This window comes from Panthera onca, chromosome A1 (genome assembly GCF_046562875.1).
Source record: "Panthera onca isolate mPanOnc1 chromosome A1, mPanOnc1 haplotype 2, whole genome shotgun sequence".
In the NCBI taxonomy this organism is placed as follows: Eukaryota; Metazoa; Chordata; class Mammalia; order Carnivora; family Felidae; genus Panthera; species Panthera onca.
This window is the reverse complement of record NC_138339.1, coordinates 65,357,108-65,375,192: the sequence shown is the minus strand read 5'-3', so window position 1 is coordinate 65,375,192 and position 18,085 is coordinate 65,357,108. Positions and strand designations below refer to the sequence as shown.

Sequence of the window (18,085 nt, the reverse complement as noted above, 5' to 3'; positions counted from 1 at the left end):
CACTGTTGGCACTCTGCCTGGAGGATAGGCCAACGACCCTACCAGAGCACAGCTGTCAGCCACAAATGTGATGAGGCACACTCAAAGGCCAAGAGAACATCTATATTCTACACAAGTATCAGAGGGGTGGTACTCTGGACCTTCAGCGCCCCCCCGTGGTGTCTCTTCTGGTGTACCACTGGGACCTGTCCGTTCTGGGAGTGGTCTTCAAAAGTTGCTCAAGTAGATATAGTTAGTTAAACTCTTTATTCAAGTTCACTGCCCTCACTGGAGACTTTGAAAATTGTATTACATAATGATACTCATTAGACCAAAGGCAGATCTTAATTAGAAAAGGATCCCCTACAACACTGCTGGTTCCAAAGGTAAATGTCAAGCACTGGAGAACCAGGACTTCAAAGAACAGAGAAGTAGTTTTATAATTTTTCAATGTCAAAAGGAAAATTTGCCGACAAAGTTTCAAAGGCTACTCTTTAAAAGCCAAGTCATTCCTTAAATATTTTAAGTAAAAGCAAACAAATCTCTTCTGCGAACATTAATCAGGATTTCAAATAACAGCGATTCTGTTGATATACCTACAGCCCAAGAGCATGGTAGGCCACTGTTCCAATAATCACACTTCTGGATTTGGGGGGTTCCCTCCCCACCCTTCCTCCCTGTGCCTTTTCTCACATAGGCCACAGCATGGAACTGAAGCACACTGAGTAAATGTCAAATGAAATGAAGGCACATAATCTGTATTCTCAGTTAAAAAGCAAACGGAGTTGGATATGACCTCTAAAAAAAAAAGTCCATTTGTGGCTACTGATTACTCAGTGGCCCCTGACAGACAAAAGGCTCATTCTTTTGCCTGCACTAAAGAGAAGTGTCAATATACAGACAAACTGGCTGGTCACCGAAAACAGGAGAATCCTGGAGTGTGCACTGGAGAAAACCCAGAAATTCTGTCCAACTTTGCTTTAGCTGAGGAATCAGCAGGTCCAGAAAGGCTGAGTGAGGTACCCAAAGTCCCCCTATTGGCTGATCTGCTAATTCCCGTTTCTTTTTGCCTGGATTTACATGATTCAAATTTCCTCTCCTAGAGTCACCATCTACACAGAAGGAGGTGTGTCCTTTTGACTTATCAGGCCAGGTGGTGGAGTTTAAGTTCATGTGGATTAATGTGAAGTATGATACTGAATACAGCTGTAAATGATAGGGGGAAGCTAGAGCTTTGTCTCCACTGACGTGTGGAGGTTATCACATTGCCTCACAATTCCAGCTATTTTCCTCAAAGACACAAGTTTTCCATGACAGTCATCTGGGGTTCTGATAACAGCACCTAGAAACAGAACCTAAAACTTTGGCCTGTTCCTTTTATAAATAAATAAATAAATAAAACGCAGTTCTGAGGCCAACACCCAGCTCCAGTTGACAGTTGTCTCCCCAGGGACATGGGTTCCTCCCCCAGACTTCTGTAAACATGGGCATTGGCACAGTTAGTGCAAGAGGAGCAGCTTGTGTGTCCAGATTAGGGGGAAAAAAGCCTTTAGTTTTTTTGATTGGGGGTGAATACCGCTTTATCCTGTAGTCTGGCAGGCAGGCCTTGGCTTGCAGAAGCAGGAGGTTTCAGAAAGCTTGCTAGGATCTCCAGGTTCATTCCAGCACTTCTTACCTTCATGGCTGGAAAATGTATTTCCAAGTCAGAAAAAAAAAAAAAAACAAAAAAACAAAAAAACCCATGGAAATCACCTCTCTTTAAAAATGATGGCCCCAGGGCCAGAGAGGCAGAGATAGCACAAGGCCATGACCCAGCTGGGCAGAACTGGGGCTGCAGGATATTGTAGGCCTTGGAGCCACGGCTCACTGTGTACTGCCCAGAACCTGCCTGCATGAGAGGGGCCTGAAGTCTCCAGGAGGGAATGGTTCAGACTGGGAGTACTTCTGACACTATACTGGTTCTCAGTCACCACAACTTGCAGTGGTGAGAACTGAGCCCACTGAGCACCTTGCTTTACACATCAGAGAAGGAGGGTGCAGACCTTCACTGGTGAAAATTGGATCCACTTCCAGCCTGGAGTGAGCCAGACACTATGCTCTTCCACTGTCTGCCCCACCTGCCTCCCCACTTCAGCCTCACGGCCACCTCACCAGGAAGGCCTCTGTGTGGTTCTTGGCCTTGCTCAGGCCCTGTTCTGGAGCATGGGAGGAGAGAAGGGAAGAGTTGCCACACAGCTCCCGCCTCAGGCCCAGGCTGGCAATAGAGAAACAGGAGTGGCAGAATGGGGGTCTCCAGGGTTGGGTGCGTGAGCAGGTGGGGGCCAGCCTAGGAGAGAAGCTCCAAGAGCAGTCTCCAGATATGCACGGTGCCGGGGTCTTCAAAGCCAGGTCCTGCAGGGGCGATGCTGGCTGCCAAGAGGAACACCTCCCGCTGGCTATCGACAGCCTGCAGGCCCAGCTCCTGCTGCAGCTCCACCATGCTCATGGCCTCACTCAGGTCCTGGGAGGAGATGGAGAAGCTAGTTGGAACAGAGCTGACAGTTTCCCAGCACCCATGCTGTCATCCACGGAAAGAACTGTTTGGCTACCCGGGGAACACTGGGGCCTAAGTTCCCAGAAGTGGCCTCTGGGCCCCTTTGTCTAAACTCTTTTCCGTCTTTCCTTGGTACCAACCTCTTTTCATGCCATCACCAGCCACTGTGGTAAGAGACGGCACTTCCTTTAAGCCAGGCATTGTAAGAGGTGCTTAGACTTATTTGATTCTCACAGTCTGCACTGAACTGCTGAGGAAATGGACTCAGGGAAGTGAAGGTATTTAGCTAAGGACACAGTGACAAAGCCAGGTTTCAAACCCAGGTTGGGCTGATAACCAAGGCTATACCCCTTACAGGAATCCTAGCTCAGTTTCCTAAACTCAGTAGTGGGGAGATCTTATACTAGGGTCATTTCCAGACAAGGGCCTTATCTGCCCCAGACTCCTAGACACTGGCTGAGGAAAAAAGAAGCCACTGCAGAGCACGGCTGGTAAGGGTACATTTTAATTTCAGCCCTGGCCCCAAATTAATATAATTCTTGGAGAATTCATGGGACCTTAGGTGTTGTCTCCTGTAGGTTCTGTGTTGCCATAAATTATGAATAGAATGATGACATAATTCATCATCCAAACCAGGGTACTTCTGAGACTCAAAGTGGGCACTATTAATAATTATACCAGAACAACAGGCATAAATGGGGACCATCCCAGGAAAACCAGGACATATGGGCATATTTATAAATGATTGTCAAGTATTTCCTGACAGGCAAGGGAAACTGGGATCAAAGACATACAGCTTCTCTTCAAGACAGGTTGGGAACATGTGCCACAGTTCTCAGGGACATGGGCCAGGCCACAGGAAAAATGACAGAACTCTGTACCGTGGCAAAGCTTAACTTGGTATGTACTGAGAAGGGCAGCTTAGGTCTGGCCAAAGGCCCAGGAAAGGTATAGTGTGGTTAAGAAGGATCTTTGAGGAAGATCTGAGTTCAAGTCCTGCCTTTGCCACATACCAGCTGTAACTCTGGGCATTGAGGGATAATAACAAGGCCAATCATAGGATTTTGCAGGATTTAAGTGAGGTCATGATTGTCAGGTGGTTAGCCTGGCACACTGTAGGCGCACTCATAATATTGTCATTTCAATCGGCTCAACTTACTACTTCCCAGCTTTACCTCTCAGATCTAGAGCTGGAAGTCACAAGGATATGGCAATGCAGAAAAGGCACAAGCTTTGGATTTAGACATCCCAGTTCCACTATTTTCAAGGTACAGCCTTGGGGAGATTACAAAACCTCAAGCTTCAGATTCCCAATTTGTAAAATGGGAATAGTATCTCATTCCTAGTAGGGTCAATTAGAAGCATAATATGAAATGCTCTTCAAAACCATACCTGACTGACATGTAGTGGATGCTTAATCATTATTTTTCTCATTTCTCCAGGATGGTGGGTGGCAGGGAGACAAAGAGGAAGGCAGATAGAGGACGAGGGTCAGGGATGAGGAAAAAGCACAGGATGAAAAGCACGGGACAGAATCTCAGCCAAGTGCTCCGGGTCATGGACCTGGGCCTGAATCTCTCTCCTGTGCTCCCTACCCCTGCCCAGGGATCAGTGGATCAAGTCCAACCGGCCTAAGCCAGCCTCTCATGGCTCTCACCTGCTTGTTGGCCACCACAACGACAGGCAGGTCAGGGTCCTTGTCCAGCAGCTTGTGCAGTTCCTGCCGGGCCCAAGGCAGCCGCAGCCGGTCAGCCGAGTCCACCAGGAACACCAGCACGTCTACTTCATTCACAAACTCCTTCCAGTAGAAGCGTAGGTTCTGACTGCCACCGACTGAGGAGAGGCCAGGGGCCAGCTCAGAGCCTCCCCAGGCCCCAGCTCTGTACATACAGCCTCAAGACCACCCCTCTTCTGGCTTCCCAAGGCTCCATCAGCCAGGGGCAAGGAAAAGACAACCTGTTCTGGAGCCAATCAGACCTGGTTAGCTCAGGCTCTGACAGCTAGGGCTCCCTGGGCAAGTCACTGCCTTCAAGCAGCAGCATTCTCCTCCTCACTGAACTTACCTACTAATAGGTTGTGGCAAAACCCAAGGTACCACACGCAATGCACCTTTCACAGGACTGGCATACAAGGTGCTCATTAAATAGTACTCTCTAGTTCTTTTTCCTGGGCTGCTTCCTGCCAATTCCTAGCTTCCTCCTTGGCCAGTAATGGTGTGGTCAGAAGCCAGGACTCCCTGCCCAGCCTATGCACAGCCATTCTCCCTTCAGTGTCTCTTGTTCAGTCTGGTCACCCCATTTTCTTTCCTTGCAAACACCACACTCAGTCCTACCACCACACAGTACCCTGGGTTGCCTTCTTGTTCCTCTCTGTCCCTCTGCACAGTCCCCATTAGTCACACCACATCCTAGTGTTGCTGAATATATTTCTGATACTTGTGGACTCTATGCTCTTTGAGAGTTAGAGCTGTTTACATCTGGATCCCCCCCAAAGCCCTCAGCACAATGCCTGGCACATAGCAGGCACTCAACAAGTATTTACTGAGTGCTTACTAGGTGCCAAGCACTGATCTGGGTGCTGGGGATACAGAGGTGAGCAAGGCAGACAGGGCCCTGCTCTCAAGGAGCTCCCTCTGTAACCAAGACGGACACAGCAGTAACACATAACCACATTTCAGAAAGGAAGGAAATCAAACAGAAAAAGTGAAAATGGCTGAGGGTGGCTTTGGATTGGGTCATCTGGGAAGGTCTCCCCGAGGAAGCAGCATATGAGCTGAGTCTGGACTAATGAAAAGGAGCTAGCTAAGGGAAGAGGCAGAGAAAAGCATTACAAGCAGAAGGAAGAGCAAGCACACTGTGTTTGAGAAACAGAAGGCGGCCAGGATGGCTGAGGGAGGGAGGAAGAAGCCACAACCATCAAGGTTGGCCAGGGCTTGAACACACAGGGGCTGTAAGGCTACAGTGAGGCTGCTGGGGATCCCCTTAAGGGTTTTAAGCAAGCGTGACATGGGTGTCTGAAAGATACTGCTGGCTGACATTGGGGACAGAAGTGGAAGCAGAAAGACCAGCACAGGGGCTATTATAGTACTGGGATGATGGTGGCTTGGATCAAACAGGCAGTGGTGGAAGTGGGGGAAAGTGGACAGATGCAGAATCTACTGGAAAATAAAGCTGAAAGAACTAGCTAATAAAAGAGGTATACGAAGTGGGGGGGGGGGGGGGGACGGAAAGAGTCATCAAAGATCCACGAAGGGCCCATCCTTGGCTGGGCTCCAGGCCAGGCATTGGAGACCACAGCCATGTGAGTGTTGTGGGAAGGGAAAACTCTAGGACTTGAATGGGAGATCTGAATTTGAATCCAGGAGTGACCCTATCAAACCTGGATTGTAACCAGTCAGACTCTTGGGTAACATGAAAACACCAAACCCCTTCTTCCAGGGATGGGGAAAATCTTGTTTAAAGAACCAAATTCCAGGTGGATATCAATGTTTGCCACAATCAGGGAGGAAAGATATAGCCAGGACAGGCCAGCAAGCAAGTGCCTGAGACCAGAAGAACTGGGCCCATTCAGGCCAACAGGTAGGCCCTCAGAGTCTGATCTCACTACATTAACGCTTAACTAAACCTACCCAATCTTTATGGCCTGAGTCCTGTGGCTGGCAAGAAGTCCATTTGTCCCTCCCCTCCAAGTCTGTAGCTAGACACACGCGGCTAAGTACTGCTGTCCTCTCAATACCCCCTCTGCCAACCCTCTCCTGGGATCCCAAGAAGCCTAACACTGAGGATAGGCGCTGCCCAGACCCCCTCTGATCACTCACTCAACAAGCTCTCCCAGGTATCTGCTTGAGGCTGGGCCCTAGGGGCCAGACTGGATCAGACCCATCTGTGTCCCAGATGCTTAGTTACGGACACAGCCTGGTATGTGGCAAAAGCTAGCTCAGAGGAAGAGCCCTTAACCTAGCCTGGGAGTCAGAGATGGCTTCACAGGATATCATATTTGACCTAAATCTTGAAGGTGTAGCAGTTTATCAAGGGAAGAAGGGCTTTCCAGACTGAGGGAACAGTGCAAAGGGCAGAAGAAAATAGCAAGCATCCTTCAGAAACAAGCAATGTAGCATGGTACTTAACATCCAGAGCTTAGAGTCAGAGTCTGCATTAGCAGACTGGCAAGCTGGGTGAGCCAGGATAAATTATTTAACTTGTTGAGCCTCCCTTTCCTCATGCATGTAACAAGGATAATGACTGTTTCCAGTTTGTTGGAATTGTTGGGAGGATTTCATTACATAATAATGCCTGTCAAGTGCTTGGCATACAGGAAACGTTAGCTTTTGATATCTCAGTGTTAGGCATGTGAGCTTCAGTAGGGGTGAGGGACAGGCAGTGACCAAGCTGGAGTTGCCTGATCATGAACGGCCCATTGCTTCAGAAGACAGAGCTTGGACTATATTTGTGCCCCAGAGAGGCAGGGGAAGAATGTCATACAGGGACGTGTCCTGCTTAGATATGCATGCTGGAGCTACCCCCAGGCAAAGATCCCCCGCTTGGGTCCAGCTGAGGTGATGGGGAGATGGTGTAGGGGGTGGGGGCGGTGGGGGGGGGGTCTGCTCACTCTCTAGCAGGTCCACCTCGAAGTCCTTGGTGGGCAGCCGTACAGAATTGAAGCCCCAGGTGGGGATGTGGCCTTCCAGCGGTGGCTTCCCAGACAGCACGCGCAGGAACGTGCTCTTCCCTGAGCCATCCAGCCCCAGCACCAGCACCTCACGCTGCTCCAACTCCTCCAGCGCCGGCTCTTCGTCCTCCTCCTCTTCAGGCTGTGGAGCACAGGTCAGGTTGCGGCCGGCACCCTCCCTCCGGACCCTCCCTAAAAGAAGACCGAAGACACCAAAGCGTCCATCCCGCTCCCCACCCGTCAACGGGCAGGCAGGCATGGTCTGGTGCAGTGAGACCAGCGCTGCCTTTGGAGTCCTGAATCCCAAACCCTATTCTCCTGGCTTTTCCTGAGTGACCTCGGTGAAATTCCTTCTCGCGAAGTCTCAGACTCCTCAGACTGGCAATCCCCGCGACCCAGGATCGTAGGTACCAAGGACAGGGAAAAACTCTCAATTCGGCCAGTGGCCGGAAAGGGGGCGGAGGCCTCTCCCAGCATGCCCCAGGACGCGGGCTGTGCGTACTGCGCAGGCGCCCGGCGAGCGCGGGCTGGACAGGGCGCGGGCCCGACATCACTCCGGGGCCGCGCCCACGGAGCTCTGGCGCCCACGAGGAAGCCCGGGTCCCGCGGCAGCACAGGGCGGTGCCAAACACTCCCTGAAATGCCCACCCATCTCCCGGTTCCGGGACTCACGACTGCCTGGCTGCCCGCCGCGCGCCCTTTCGCGAGGGGCTAGCGGGCTGTGGCGCCAAGTCCCGGACCCAGGCGCTTCCGGCCTCGCGGGGCGGCGTCACACCCCTCAGCTGCACGTGCGGAGATACAGACCCCGGCCCGGCACTCACGTCCCACTCGTCCCACTCAGGGAGGCGGGGAGGCTCCGCGCCCCACCAGGCCTCGTTCCGGTCCCAGCGCCGCTCCCGTCCGCGCCCGAAGTAGGCCTTCCAGAGGATGAAGAGTACTGAGCCCAGCACGGCCGCGGCGCCGCCCAGCGCCAGCACCAAGGGGCTCAGCGGCCGCGGAGCCATCGGACCGGGCGAAGGGCGCGGGTGCGGGCTGCACAGGCCGAACCAGCCGGCCCGCGGAAGATGGCCCCGCTGCGACTGCCGCGGCCGCGCCCACCCACCCAACCCCAGCCCCGCACTACAAGGTCCACAATGCACCACTGCTGTCAGCGACAGGCGGCCCGCGCCGGGGCAGCGGGAGTGGGCTAGCCGACCAGAGCGCCGGGACCTCCCGCCCCCCCTGCAAGGTGCGGTGTGGAGCGAGAGGCTGTACCTGTGCGTAATGGGAGACGGTGATATTGGCATTTCCCGAGCACTTACTATATGCCTATTGTTCAGTTGACCGCTGTTCTCGGTTACTCTGTAAAGCAGGGCTTCCTAGAAGGAAAAACCGAGGCCCCAGGTCGCATTGTAGTGCATTGGTAGAGACTGCACTCAAACCCAAAAGGTGTTTTCTGGGCATCCCTCAAGACCTCGGGGAACAAATTAAGACAAGTCACAAGGCTACGGGGTATCAGGTTATGGAGTGTCAGAGGCGGGACTGCAGCCTGGATCCCAGACGCTTGGTACTCTACCTTCCGTTGGCTGCTTCTCAGACCCCAGGGGTTCTGCTCTCTTGGGGTGTTGGGCATGCTAATGAAGCAGGCAGGATCAGAAGGCAGTGTTTAGATTTCCTAATCACCTAGTCTTTTGTGACTTCCAGTGACTGCCAAGGTTTCCAGGTGTAGCAGGAGAAACATCCTGAGGTACTTCAAAGAAGAACTCCATGAGGGGCTGCACGGTGAATAGGTGTCTTTATTGTAAGCAACCCCAAGCCATCTAGTTGACCCGGACGGACTAGGGACTCTTGTAGTCACTCACAGATATGCTCAGATCTCTCTTGTTTGGGAAACTGTCCTCCCTCACTGGCTACCTCCTCTCCTTTCTATCACAGCCCTACTTCTGGATAATATGCGTTTCCTATTCCACGCCCCGCCCACTCAGAGAAACTTCTCTCACCTGGGTCTCTAACAAATCCCTCTTTATTAAATCTGTTGGTAACATCTTAGCTCTTATTTTGCTCGATCTCCTTGCACCATTTAACACTGTTAAATGGAGTCTTAGCAGAGATGCCATTCAAAACCTGGCCAGGGTGCCAGCTCACTCCTTGAGGGATCACCTCCTTGGTAAAACAGGAGTGCAAAGTTCCCAAAGAGAAAAGTTAGCATCAGTGAATTTAACCAGAACTTTGCGGTCAGAAAAAAAAAAAAAAATTTAGGTTTCTTTTTTGTTTTTTTTTCTTCCTCAGCTGGAGTTCAGTCACCCTGTTTTGTCACAGTTTCTGCCTGAAAATTTTTCTGTCACTCCACTTGAGGATGTTGACCAGGCCTTTGTCATCTTGGGGTCTGATGTGCTCAGTCTGACTGAAGCCCAGAGGTCACACTTAAATATTTGCAGAATTGAATGAATTGCATGTGCTCCTCCCTTGGCTTCTATGATACATTTTTTTCTTGATCTTTTCCCTCCTCTCTGACCAATCCTTTTCAATCTCCTTTTACCTGGCATTGGCTGCCATTAGCTGAAACTAACTGGAGATCTGGCAAGGAAATTTTGGAAATGGGATTGTCAGGAGTTAGATACAGAGCAGGGCAGGTGAAGGGTGAGGGATGGAGCCATAAGTAAACAGGCACATGACCAGCACAGTCCACCCCTTTGCATCCAGTTTTACTCTTATATCCATTTTAAACTTTGTGCTTCCACTTACATGATATAATATCCATCATAAAAATAGTCACCCTTTACCTTCTGAAAAAAGGGAAGACAAAATCCCAATAGTCAATGTATCCATCTCTGAGTGATGTTAATTCCTCTTCAATCATAATCCCATCTGGATATTCTACAATTAAAGATTAAATTCTTTAAAAAAATTTTTTTAATGTTTATTTTTGAGACAGAGGGAGACAGAGCATGAGTGGCAAGGGGCAGAGAGAGAGAGGGAGACAGAGAATCTGAAGCAGGCTACAGGCTCTAAGCTGTCAGCACAGAGCCCAACATGGGGCTCAAACCCACGAACATGAGATCATGACCTGAGCTGAAGTTGGACGTTTAACCGACTCAGCCACCCAGGCACCCCTAAAGATTAAATTCTAAAGATAAACACTGCCAACTTTCCTTACACAGTCCAACTTCCATATTGCTACACAGTAGTCTTAACAAAACAAAAGCTGACAATGTCATCTTTAGCTTAAAATTCCTTAGTGGCTCCCCATCTCTACCAGGATAAGTACTACATGTCTCTGATGATGGTGCAAGGAGGGCAGCAGGGAACTGACATTTAATGATCACCTACTATATACCAGGCTTTGTTCTGATGTAAAGTGTACTGCTATGCAAACATTTGTCTGTCTTCATCTCCTGAGAATTGTTTCCCTAATGATTGAATTAACTGGAAACCTACCATGTTTATATGATTCTTGGCACAAATAATTAGTCCCAGGGTAATGACTTGGATCAAGCTGGACGAAGAAGATCCTTTCGCGAGATTCTTAAATTTGGTAAGCAGAGTGTTGAGATCAATCTGTCTTGGGTGGATAAAGATGTAAAACTTATCAGCTATAGGCAGCCATTTCCCCCACCTGTAACGAAGAAGGCTTCAGGTCAAAGAGATTGAGGTAGAGCAGGAAAAACAAAGAAAGAAGGTAGAGCTGGAATCCTGGTGCCATTTGCATTCTTGTGCACTTTTGTTCCTAAAGTCCAGGGTATATTTGTGTTCACCCCTTTTATAGCTTCCTTCCTTCCTTCCTTCCTTCCTTCCTTCCTTCCCTCTTTCCTTCCATCCTTTTTTTTTTTTTTTCATCACTATCTGGGGGAACCACAGTATGCCTGCCCAATCCACAGGAAGTAGTCGCAAACAACATAGCATACAATGAGTGGACCTACTATACAGTGAGAGGCAGGACCCTTGACCAAAGGGTCCACTCATTATATCATACACCATATCATTCAGAAGTAGCCAGCTTCAGACAACACTAGCTTAACCTTCTGCCTTTCAGTTATACCTTTGTTATGCTTTTAAGGCAATTTTCTGAAACTGATCTTCATACTTGCTTATTTCGTCCTTGGGTATATCCACTCTGCTATTCACCACAGCCTTTGAGGGATTTATTTAATCTACAACATTTTTCACATCAGGTTCTGTAGTTGGTTTTTCTTTATGATTTCTTGTTTCCCCCTTCATGTTTCCAAAGTCCTCTCTTTTCTTTTTTAGAATAATACTTAAAATGCTTATTTTCAGTTGTTGCCCTGCCTAGTCTATTAACTCTGGTGTGTCTGGATAAGATAGTCCTGTATGTTGTCTTTCTCTGGTTGGGTGTGTGCCCCTCAGACCTCTCTTATCTGTCCCTGTGAGCTCCTCTTTCCTTGGGGCCAGGAGAGGCCTGGAGACTAAAATGCCTAGGGGAGGTGGCATAGTCCAAGTGTAGCTTGAAGTATTCCTGGTGAGTTGGGAAGGAGGCTCTCTGGTGTATAGTCTACACCCCTAGTTGGTATAATCCTGAGCAGACAACTGCATCCCTGGAGAACCTCTCTATAACTCTCTTGGCCCAGGTAAGACTCTTACTAGAAGTTGCCGCCTCTGATCGCTTTAACTTGGTGCTTGGGTACAGGGAGAGGGAAGAGGAGTGGTGGAAGAGAGGCTGCCAAGGTGCAGGCTGGTTCACTACACTGTAGTTAGTTCTTGAGGTAGAACAGGTGCCTACCCAGCCACCCAGCCAGTGTCTTCTCAACCTGCAGTAATGGTGATAGGGCTGGCCAAGGTCTCCCCAGGGCAATGGGGGGGGGGGGAGAATAAGGGGTACATCTGTCCGAAACCCAACAGGGCCTGATTCCCTTAGAGCTCTGGCCTCTTCTGTAATGGGTTGCCATTGTTTACACCCAAGCCCAGCTCTCTTCTGATGGCCACAGGGCTGGTTTCTCTGATCTGCCAGCTTCCCTTTGGCTCTCAGGTATCCCTGACCTGGGGCTGCCTTGTGCTATCTGCCATCTGGCCAGCTTATCTCCATCTCATAAAAGAGGAAACAAGCTTAGAGGGAGGAAGTGGTTTACCCAAGAACATATATTGAATAACCAAGGCAGCTATGACTTGAACCAGGTCTGTGTGTCTTGAAAACCATGGTTTTGATATCTTGTTTCTCCCTGTATAGATCCAGGAATCTAGGTCCACTCATTTTATCCAACTTTTCTTTTGAAAAAGAAGGGAAACTCAAAGGATTGGTTCTGAAGTTTTTCACATGTGTCCTCAGTTGGATTTTAGGATGTTTCAATTTCACAGACATAGATGAGCTCTGGAGTTGTTCATCATTTTAATTAATCGACTCTTAATGTTTTTAAATTTTAAAATTATTAAATATGACAAACATGTTCAGATACCCATGTATTGACCAAAATTTGAGAGTTAGCATTTTGCTTTATTCTCTTTTTTTATTAAAAATATTTTTCAGGGACATCAGGGTGGCTCAGTCAGTTGAACATCTGACTCTTGATTTCTGCTCAGGTCATGATCCCAGGGTCATGGTATCGAGCCCTGCATTGGGCTCTGTGCTGAATGTGGAGCCTGCTTGGGATTCTCTCTCTCTCTCTCTCTCTCTCTCTCTCTCTTTGTGTGTGTGTCTCTCCCCCCCGCTCATGCATGCTCTCTCTCTCTAAAAAAAAAAAAAATTCAAACATAACTAGGATGCTATTCCTATCTCCAGGTATAACCATTATCCTGAAGTTGATGTGTATCATTCCCATTTATGTTTTTATACTTTTATTATGTACGTATCAAAACTTTTTTTTGAATTTTAATAATGTTCATAAATGGTGATGTGGCATGGTCTGATTGGATAGGGGGCCAAGGCATGGGTGGTGAAAGAATACACCCAAGGCAGAACAAAAGAGATAAAAGTTTATTGAATACACTGCAAAAGAGCAGCAGGCAGGACAGCAAAGGAGAGACTGTCTGCCAGGAGGTGGTGGTAAAGGGCTATAGGTATAGGGCAGAGTGAGGAAGTATGGAACCTATGGAATTTTCCCTTTTTTGGTGATCTTAAGAACTATGCGTGGTTGTAATTGGTCAGAGCCTATGGCTATTTCCAGGTGGGTCACTTGATAAACCTTTTTGCGTCAGCTTGGTGGTCACTGTGGACACTTTTGCCTTGTTCAAGTTTCTAATGCTCGAGCCTGTTGCCTAAAAAGTGTCCTCTACAGGTAACATACTGTTATCTTTTTTTATCCAACTTGACGTTTTTGAGATTAATCCATGTCATACATGGAGATCTAGTTTCATTTCTAATGCTGTGTAGTATTCCCTTGCATGAATATATCACAGTTTACTTTTTTTTTAAATGTTTATTTTTGAGAGAGAGAGACAGAGGGCAAGGGGGGAGGGGCAGAGAGAGACACACAGAATCCGAAGCAGGCTCCGAGCTGCCAGCACAAGAGCCTGACGTGGGGCTCCAACTCACACTCTGTTGAGATCATGACCTGAGCCAAAGTCAGCCGCTTAATGGACTGAGCCACCCAGGCGCCCCCACGGTTTACTTTTTTGTTCTTCTGTTGTTGAAATGGTTGGACTGACTACACATTTTTGCTCTCACAAACAGTGATGCAATGAAGGTTGTTATATGCATCTCCTTGAGCACATTTGTGAGGGATGTATGTGTGAAGTATTTCCTGGGAGTGAAATTCCTGAGTCATTCTATCTGTGCATCTTCAAAGTTAATACTGCCAAATTGCTCTCCCAAATGGTTGTCCTAATTTTTAACCCATTCCAAAAACATATTAAGTCTCTATTTCCCCATATTCTTGCCAACATATGGTACTATCAAACTTAAATTTTTTTGCAAATCTGATGGAAATGAGCTTCTATTTCTTTGTTTATTGGTGTTTTTCCCATTGGAGTGAGGCTGAGCAACTTTCTTTTTTTTTAATTTTTTTTTAACGTTTTATTTATTTTTGAGACAGAGAGAGACAGAGCATGAACGGGGGAGGGGCAGAGAGAGAGTGAGACACAGAATCGGAAGCAGGCTCCAGGCTCTGAGCCATCAGCCCAGAGCCCGACGCAGGGCTCGAACTCACGGACTGCCAGATGGTGACCTGAGCTGAAGTCATGAAAAGAACAGCTTTAAATCCAAATGACAGCCCTGCCTTAGTTTAAAGCTAAGTTCTCTTTTCTGCTTATTATGGATCTTTGATAAGAAATACAATTGCTGAGAAGTCTATTGTGAAACCTTTCCCTAATGTAGTCTGATATGTAATAGAATAAGTGATTGTACACAAACTAACCGGCATTTCTCGCTTCTGTAAACCTGCTTGCTTAACACATTCCTCCCCTTCCCCCTTCCCCCTTCCCCCTTTTCCTCCCGCCACAAGTAACGGACAAAGCCTTCCCACCAAAGGACAGACAAAGGACGCCCAATCAGAGAACAACAAATGTCCTTACTTTAAAACCAACTAATCAGGCCCCTCATAATTTGAAACCTCCCCTGTGCTATTTGTCTCTGTCTATAAAAACGCTGTACCAACCCTGATCGGGGCCTCTCAGCATCACTGGCGACGAGTGCGCAGAGGTCCAGGTTCGAACCTGCAATAAATGACCCTTACCGCTTGGCTTTGACTTACGACTCTGGTGGTCTCTTGCGGGGGGCTCGCGACCTCGGGCATTACATTTGGAGGTTCCACCGAGATCTCCCCCGGGCCCACCAGACTTCTGGTCAACAGGTCGTCTCTGCTTCCAATCGGTAAGTAAGCCGGCTCTATCTTTTTCTTCTTTCTAATCTGTGTTTCTTCTTAGGAGAACCGGTTCTGTCTTTCTCATCTCTAGGCGCCTGAAAAACCGGTAGGCATGCCCATTGTTACCCGTGTTCTGATGTGATGTGTGTCTGTGTGTCTGTCTGTTGAATTGATTGGAATGATTGTTGGGAGTCAGGGGCACGCGCCTGACTTACCCTATGTGTAGTCCCACGGAGTAAGCTACAGGATTCGAGTGGGCTCTAACCCGATTTCCGCAGTGATCCTCATATGGCTTAAGGCGGTCAAAATTTTTTGATCCAAGCAGGGGGTTTATACCTGCCTGCCTATGCTAAGAGGCACCTAAGTACCCGCGAGGGACGCGGACGGACGAGTACACGAGTGCTTCTGTGTCAGTCTAAATGTATTGTCACCCTTGGGCCTTTGTAATAGTAACCATCCTAGCTGTAACCCTTTCTATCGGGTTGGCCGAAACAGCACCAGAAAGTTGGAACCGCTGCGAGAGATTCTTGTTCTTGTTTTTCTTTCATGGGTCGGATGCTTTATTGGAATTAAGTGTTTTCTCCGCTGATCAGAATTAATTATTCCATCCTTTGTTCCTCTCTTCTCCTTCCTCAGCTCCCTGCAGCTTTCCCTCCCGCCCCTCCGCCCAGGGCACAGCCAGGCCGCTGGGGGTCTCACCCTCGGAAGTCGCCTGCGCGAACTCCTCCACCGCTAGTTTCAGCCGCTTCAGGGCCCCCTCCGTGCTGCCCCCTGGCCAGCAATGCCCCCCCGCGTCCGTGCTGCCCACGCCCCCTTCTCTTCTCCTCTTCCTCAGAATCATAACATGGGCCAAATGCAGAGCACCCCTCTTTCCCTCCTCCTCACCAACTTCAGGGATGTAAGAGCTAGAGGACACAACTTAAGCCTAGACATTCGCAAAAGAAAGTTGATCGCCTACTGCCGCTCTGAATGGCCCACCTTTGGGATCAATTGGCCTACAGAGGGAACCTTCTCCCTCCCTGTGGTCCTTAAAGTAAAATCAAGAATTTTCCTACCAGGGAAAGAAGGTCACCCAGATCAGATTCCCTATATTCTGGTGTGGCAAGATTTAGTGGAAAATCCACCTCCTTGGATGGCCTCTTTCTTAACAGCAGGGTCATGCCAAATCCTAGCGGCTAAACCTATCAACCCTCCCAAGCCCAAGCCGCTAACTCCAACTGCACCCCCTGTCCTCCCCGACAGCCAAGATTTGCTCTCTCTCGACCCTCCCCCTTACCAGATTCCTCCCCTTATTCCGCAAGCTGCCCCTATCCCTGCTGCGCCAGCAGAGCCTCCCGTAGCCCAGCCAATAGGAGAACTAGAGAATAGGGAGGCTCAACCCGCGCTCATGCCTAGTGGGGGCGAAGTCCAAGGGCCGGCTGGACGCACCTGTAGGCGGGCCCCACATGAGCCAGGACTCCGCCTTCCTGACTCCACCGTAGCTTTACCCTTACGGGAAATAGGGCCTCCCGATGATACGGGGAACCCCCGACTTCAATACTGGCCCTTCTCTACCAGTGACCTATATAACTGGAAAACCCAGAATGCCCGATTTTCTGATAACCCTAAAGATTTAATAAGTCTCTTAGCATTATGTTTACCCACCAACCCACCTGGGATGATTGTCAGCAGCTCCTCCGAATCCTGTTCACCACCGAGGAGCGAGAAAGAATTCAATTGGAAGCAAGAAAGCTGGTTCCTGGAGATGACGGCCAACCCACTGCTAACCTTGATCTCATTAATGCAGCTTTTCCCTTGACCCGACCCCCACAGGATGGCTGGGACTACAACACGGCAGAAGGTAGGGGACGGCTGCGCATTTATCGCCAGACTCTAATGGCGGGTCTCCGGGCTGCTGCACGCAAGCCCACTAATTTGGCAAAAGTGTATTCAGTAATACAACATAAGACAGAGAGCCCTGCCGCTTATTTAGAAAGACTAATGGAAGCCTTCAGACAGTATACCCCTATGGACCCAGAGACCCCCCAAAATCAAGCTGCGGTTGTAATGGCCTTTGTAAACCAGGCAGCCACTGATATTAAAAAGAAACTCCAGAAACTAGAAGGCCTGGAGGGAAAACAAATTCAGGACTTACTCCGCATTGCCCAGCGTGTCTATAATAATAGGGAAACTCCAGAGGACAGGCAACTTAAAGCTACCGAAAAAATGACCAAAGTCCTGGCTGCTGTTGTCCAAAAGAACTAACGCTACCAACCACGGGAAGAACCCTGGCTCCAGGACCCGCGGAACCAGACCGGGAGCCTATTGGGAAGTAGACTTCACCGAGGTAAAGCCTGGAAAATATGGGTATAAATATTTGTTAGTGTTTATAGATACCTTTTCAGGATGGACAGAGGCCTTCCCCACCAAGCATGAGACTGCGCAGGTAGTAGCAAAGAAAATGTTAGAAGACATCATGCCCAGGTACGGATTCCCTACCCTAATAGGATCAGACAACGGACCAGCATTCATTTCAAAGGTAATACAGGGGATAGTGCAGTTTATTGGGGCTGATTGGAAACTACATTGTGCATATAGACCCCAAAGCTCAGGACAGGTAGAAAGAATGAATAGAACTCTAAAAGAGACCTTGACTAAATTGACCATGGAGACTGGTGTTAACTGGGTAGCCTTACTCCCCTACACTCTGTTCAGGGTGCGAAACTCCCCCTACAAACTGGGATTAACCCCCTTTGAAATCATGTATGGAGTATCCCCTCCTATAATTCCCAACCTACAGTCTAATGTGTTAACTGAATTTGATGATCATAAACTTCTTATTTCCCTGAGAGAACTCCAGCACACCCACCAGGAAGTTTGGCCCAGACTGAGAGCCATTTATGAGACCGGGCCCCCTCCTGAGCCACATCACTACCGACCCAGAGACTGGGTATACGTGCGGAGACATAAGCAAGAGACCCTCCAACCACGGTGGAAGGGACCCTACATTGTGATCCTAACCACACCCACCGCTCTCAAAGTCGACAGGATTGCTACCTGGATCCATTATACCCACGCCTGACCAGCTGATCCATGTGCGGTTCGAGAAGACTTCGTGCCGGAAGCCAACACCGCCTGGACGGTTGACCAGAGTAAGACCCATCCTTTAAAATTGACTCTGCGTCGAAAACCTGAC

The 18,085-nt window shown here is 48.9% G+C and overlaps 2 protein-coding genes across 2 annotated transcripts; one reads left to right on the top strand and one right to left on the bottom strand.

The window, feature by feature from the left end:
* Positions 1-227: 227 nt before the first annotated feature.
* ARL10 (ARF like GTPase 10) lies at positions 228-8,953 on the bottom strand. The gene is made up of 5 exons (XM_060635080.3): positions 8,858-8,953; positions 8,002-8,401; positions 7,121-7,322; positions 4,170-4,345; positions 228-2,479 (listed from the first exon to the last, which is right to left on the bottom strand). The coding sequence occupies exons 1-5, from the start codon at positions 8,926-8,928 to the stop codon at positions 2,306-2,308; spliced, it is 1,023 nt and encodes a 340-aa protein (XP_060491063.2). The 5' UTR covers positions 8,929-8,953; the 3' UTR covers positions 228-2,305.
* On the top strand, positions 8,289-17,861 carry LOC144616401 (uncharacterized). Its single transcript, XM_081796394.1, is given in 2 exon segments — positions 8,289-16,532; positions 16,535-17,861. Coding segments are annotated over 2 exon segments (1,569 nt in total). The 5' UTR covers positions 8,289-15,691; the 3' UTR covers positions 17,263-17,861.
* The last annotated feature ends 224 nt before the right edge of the window (positions 17,862-18,085 follow it).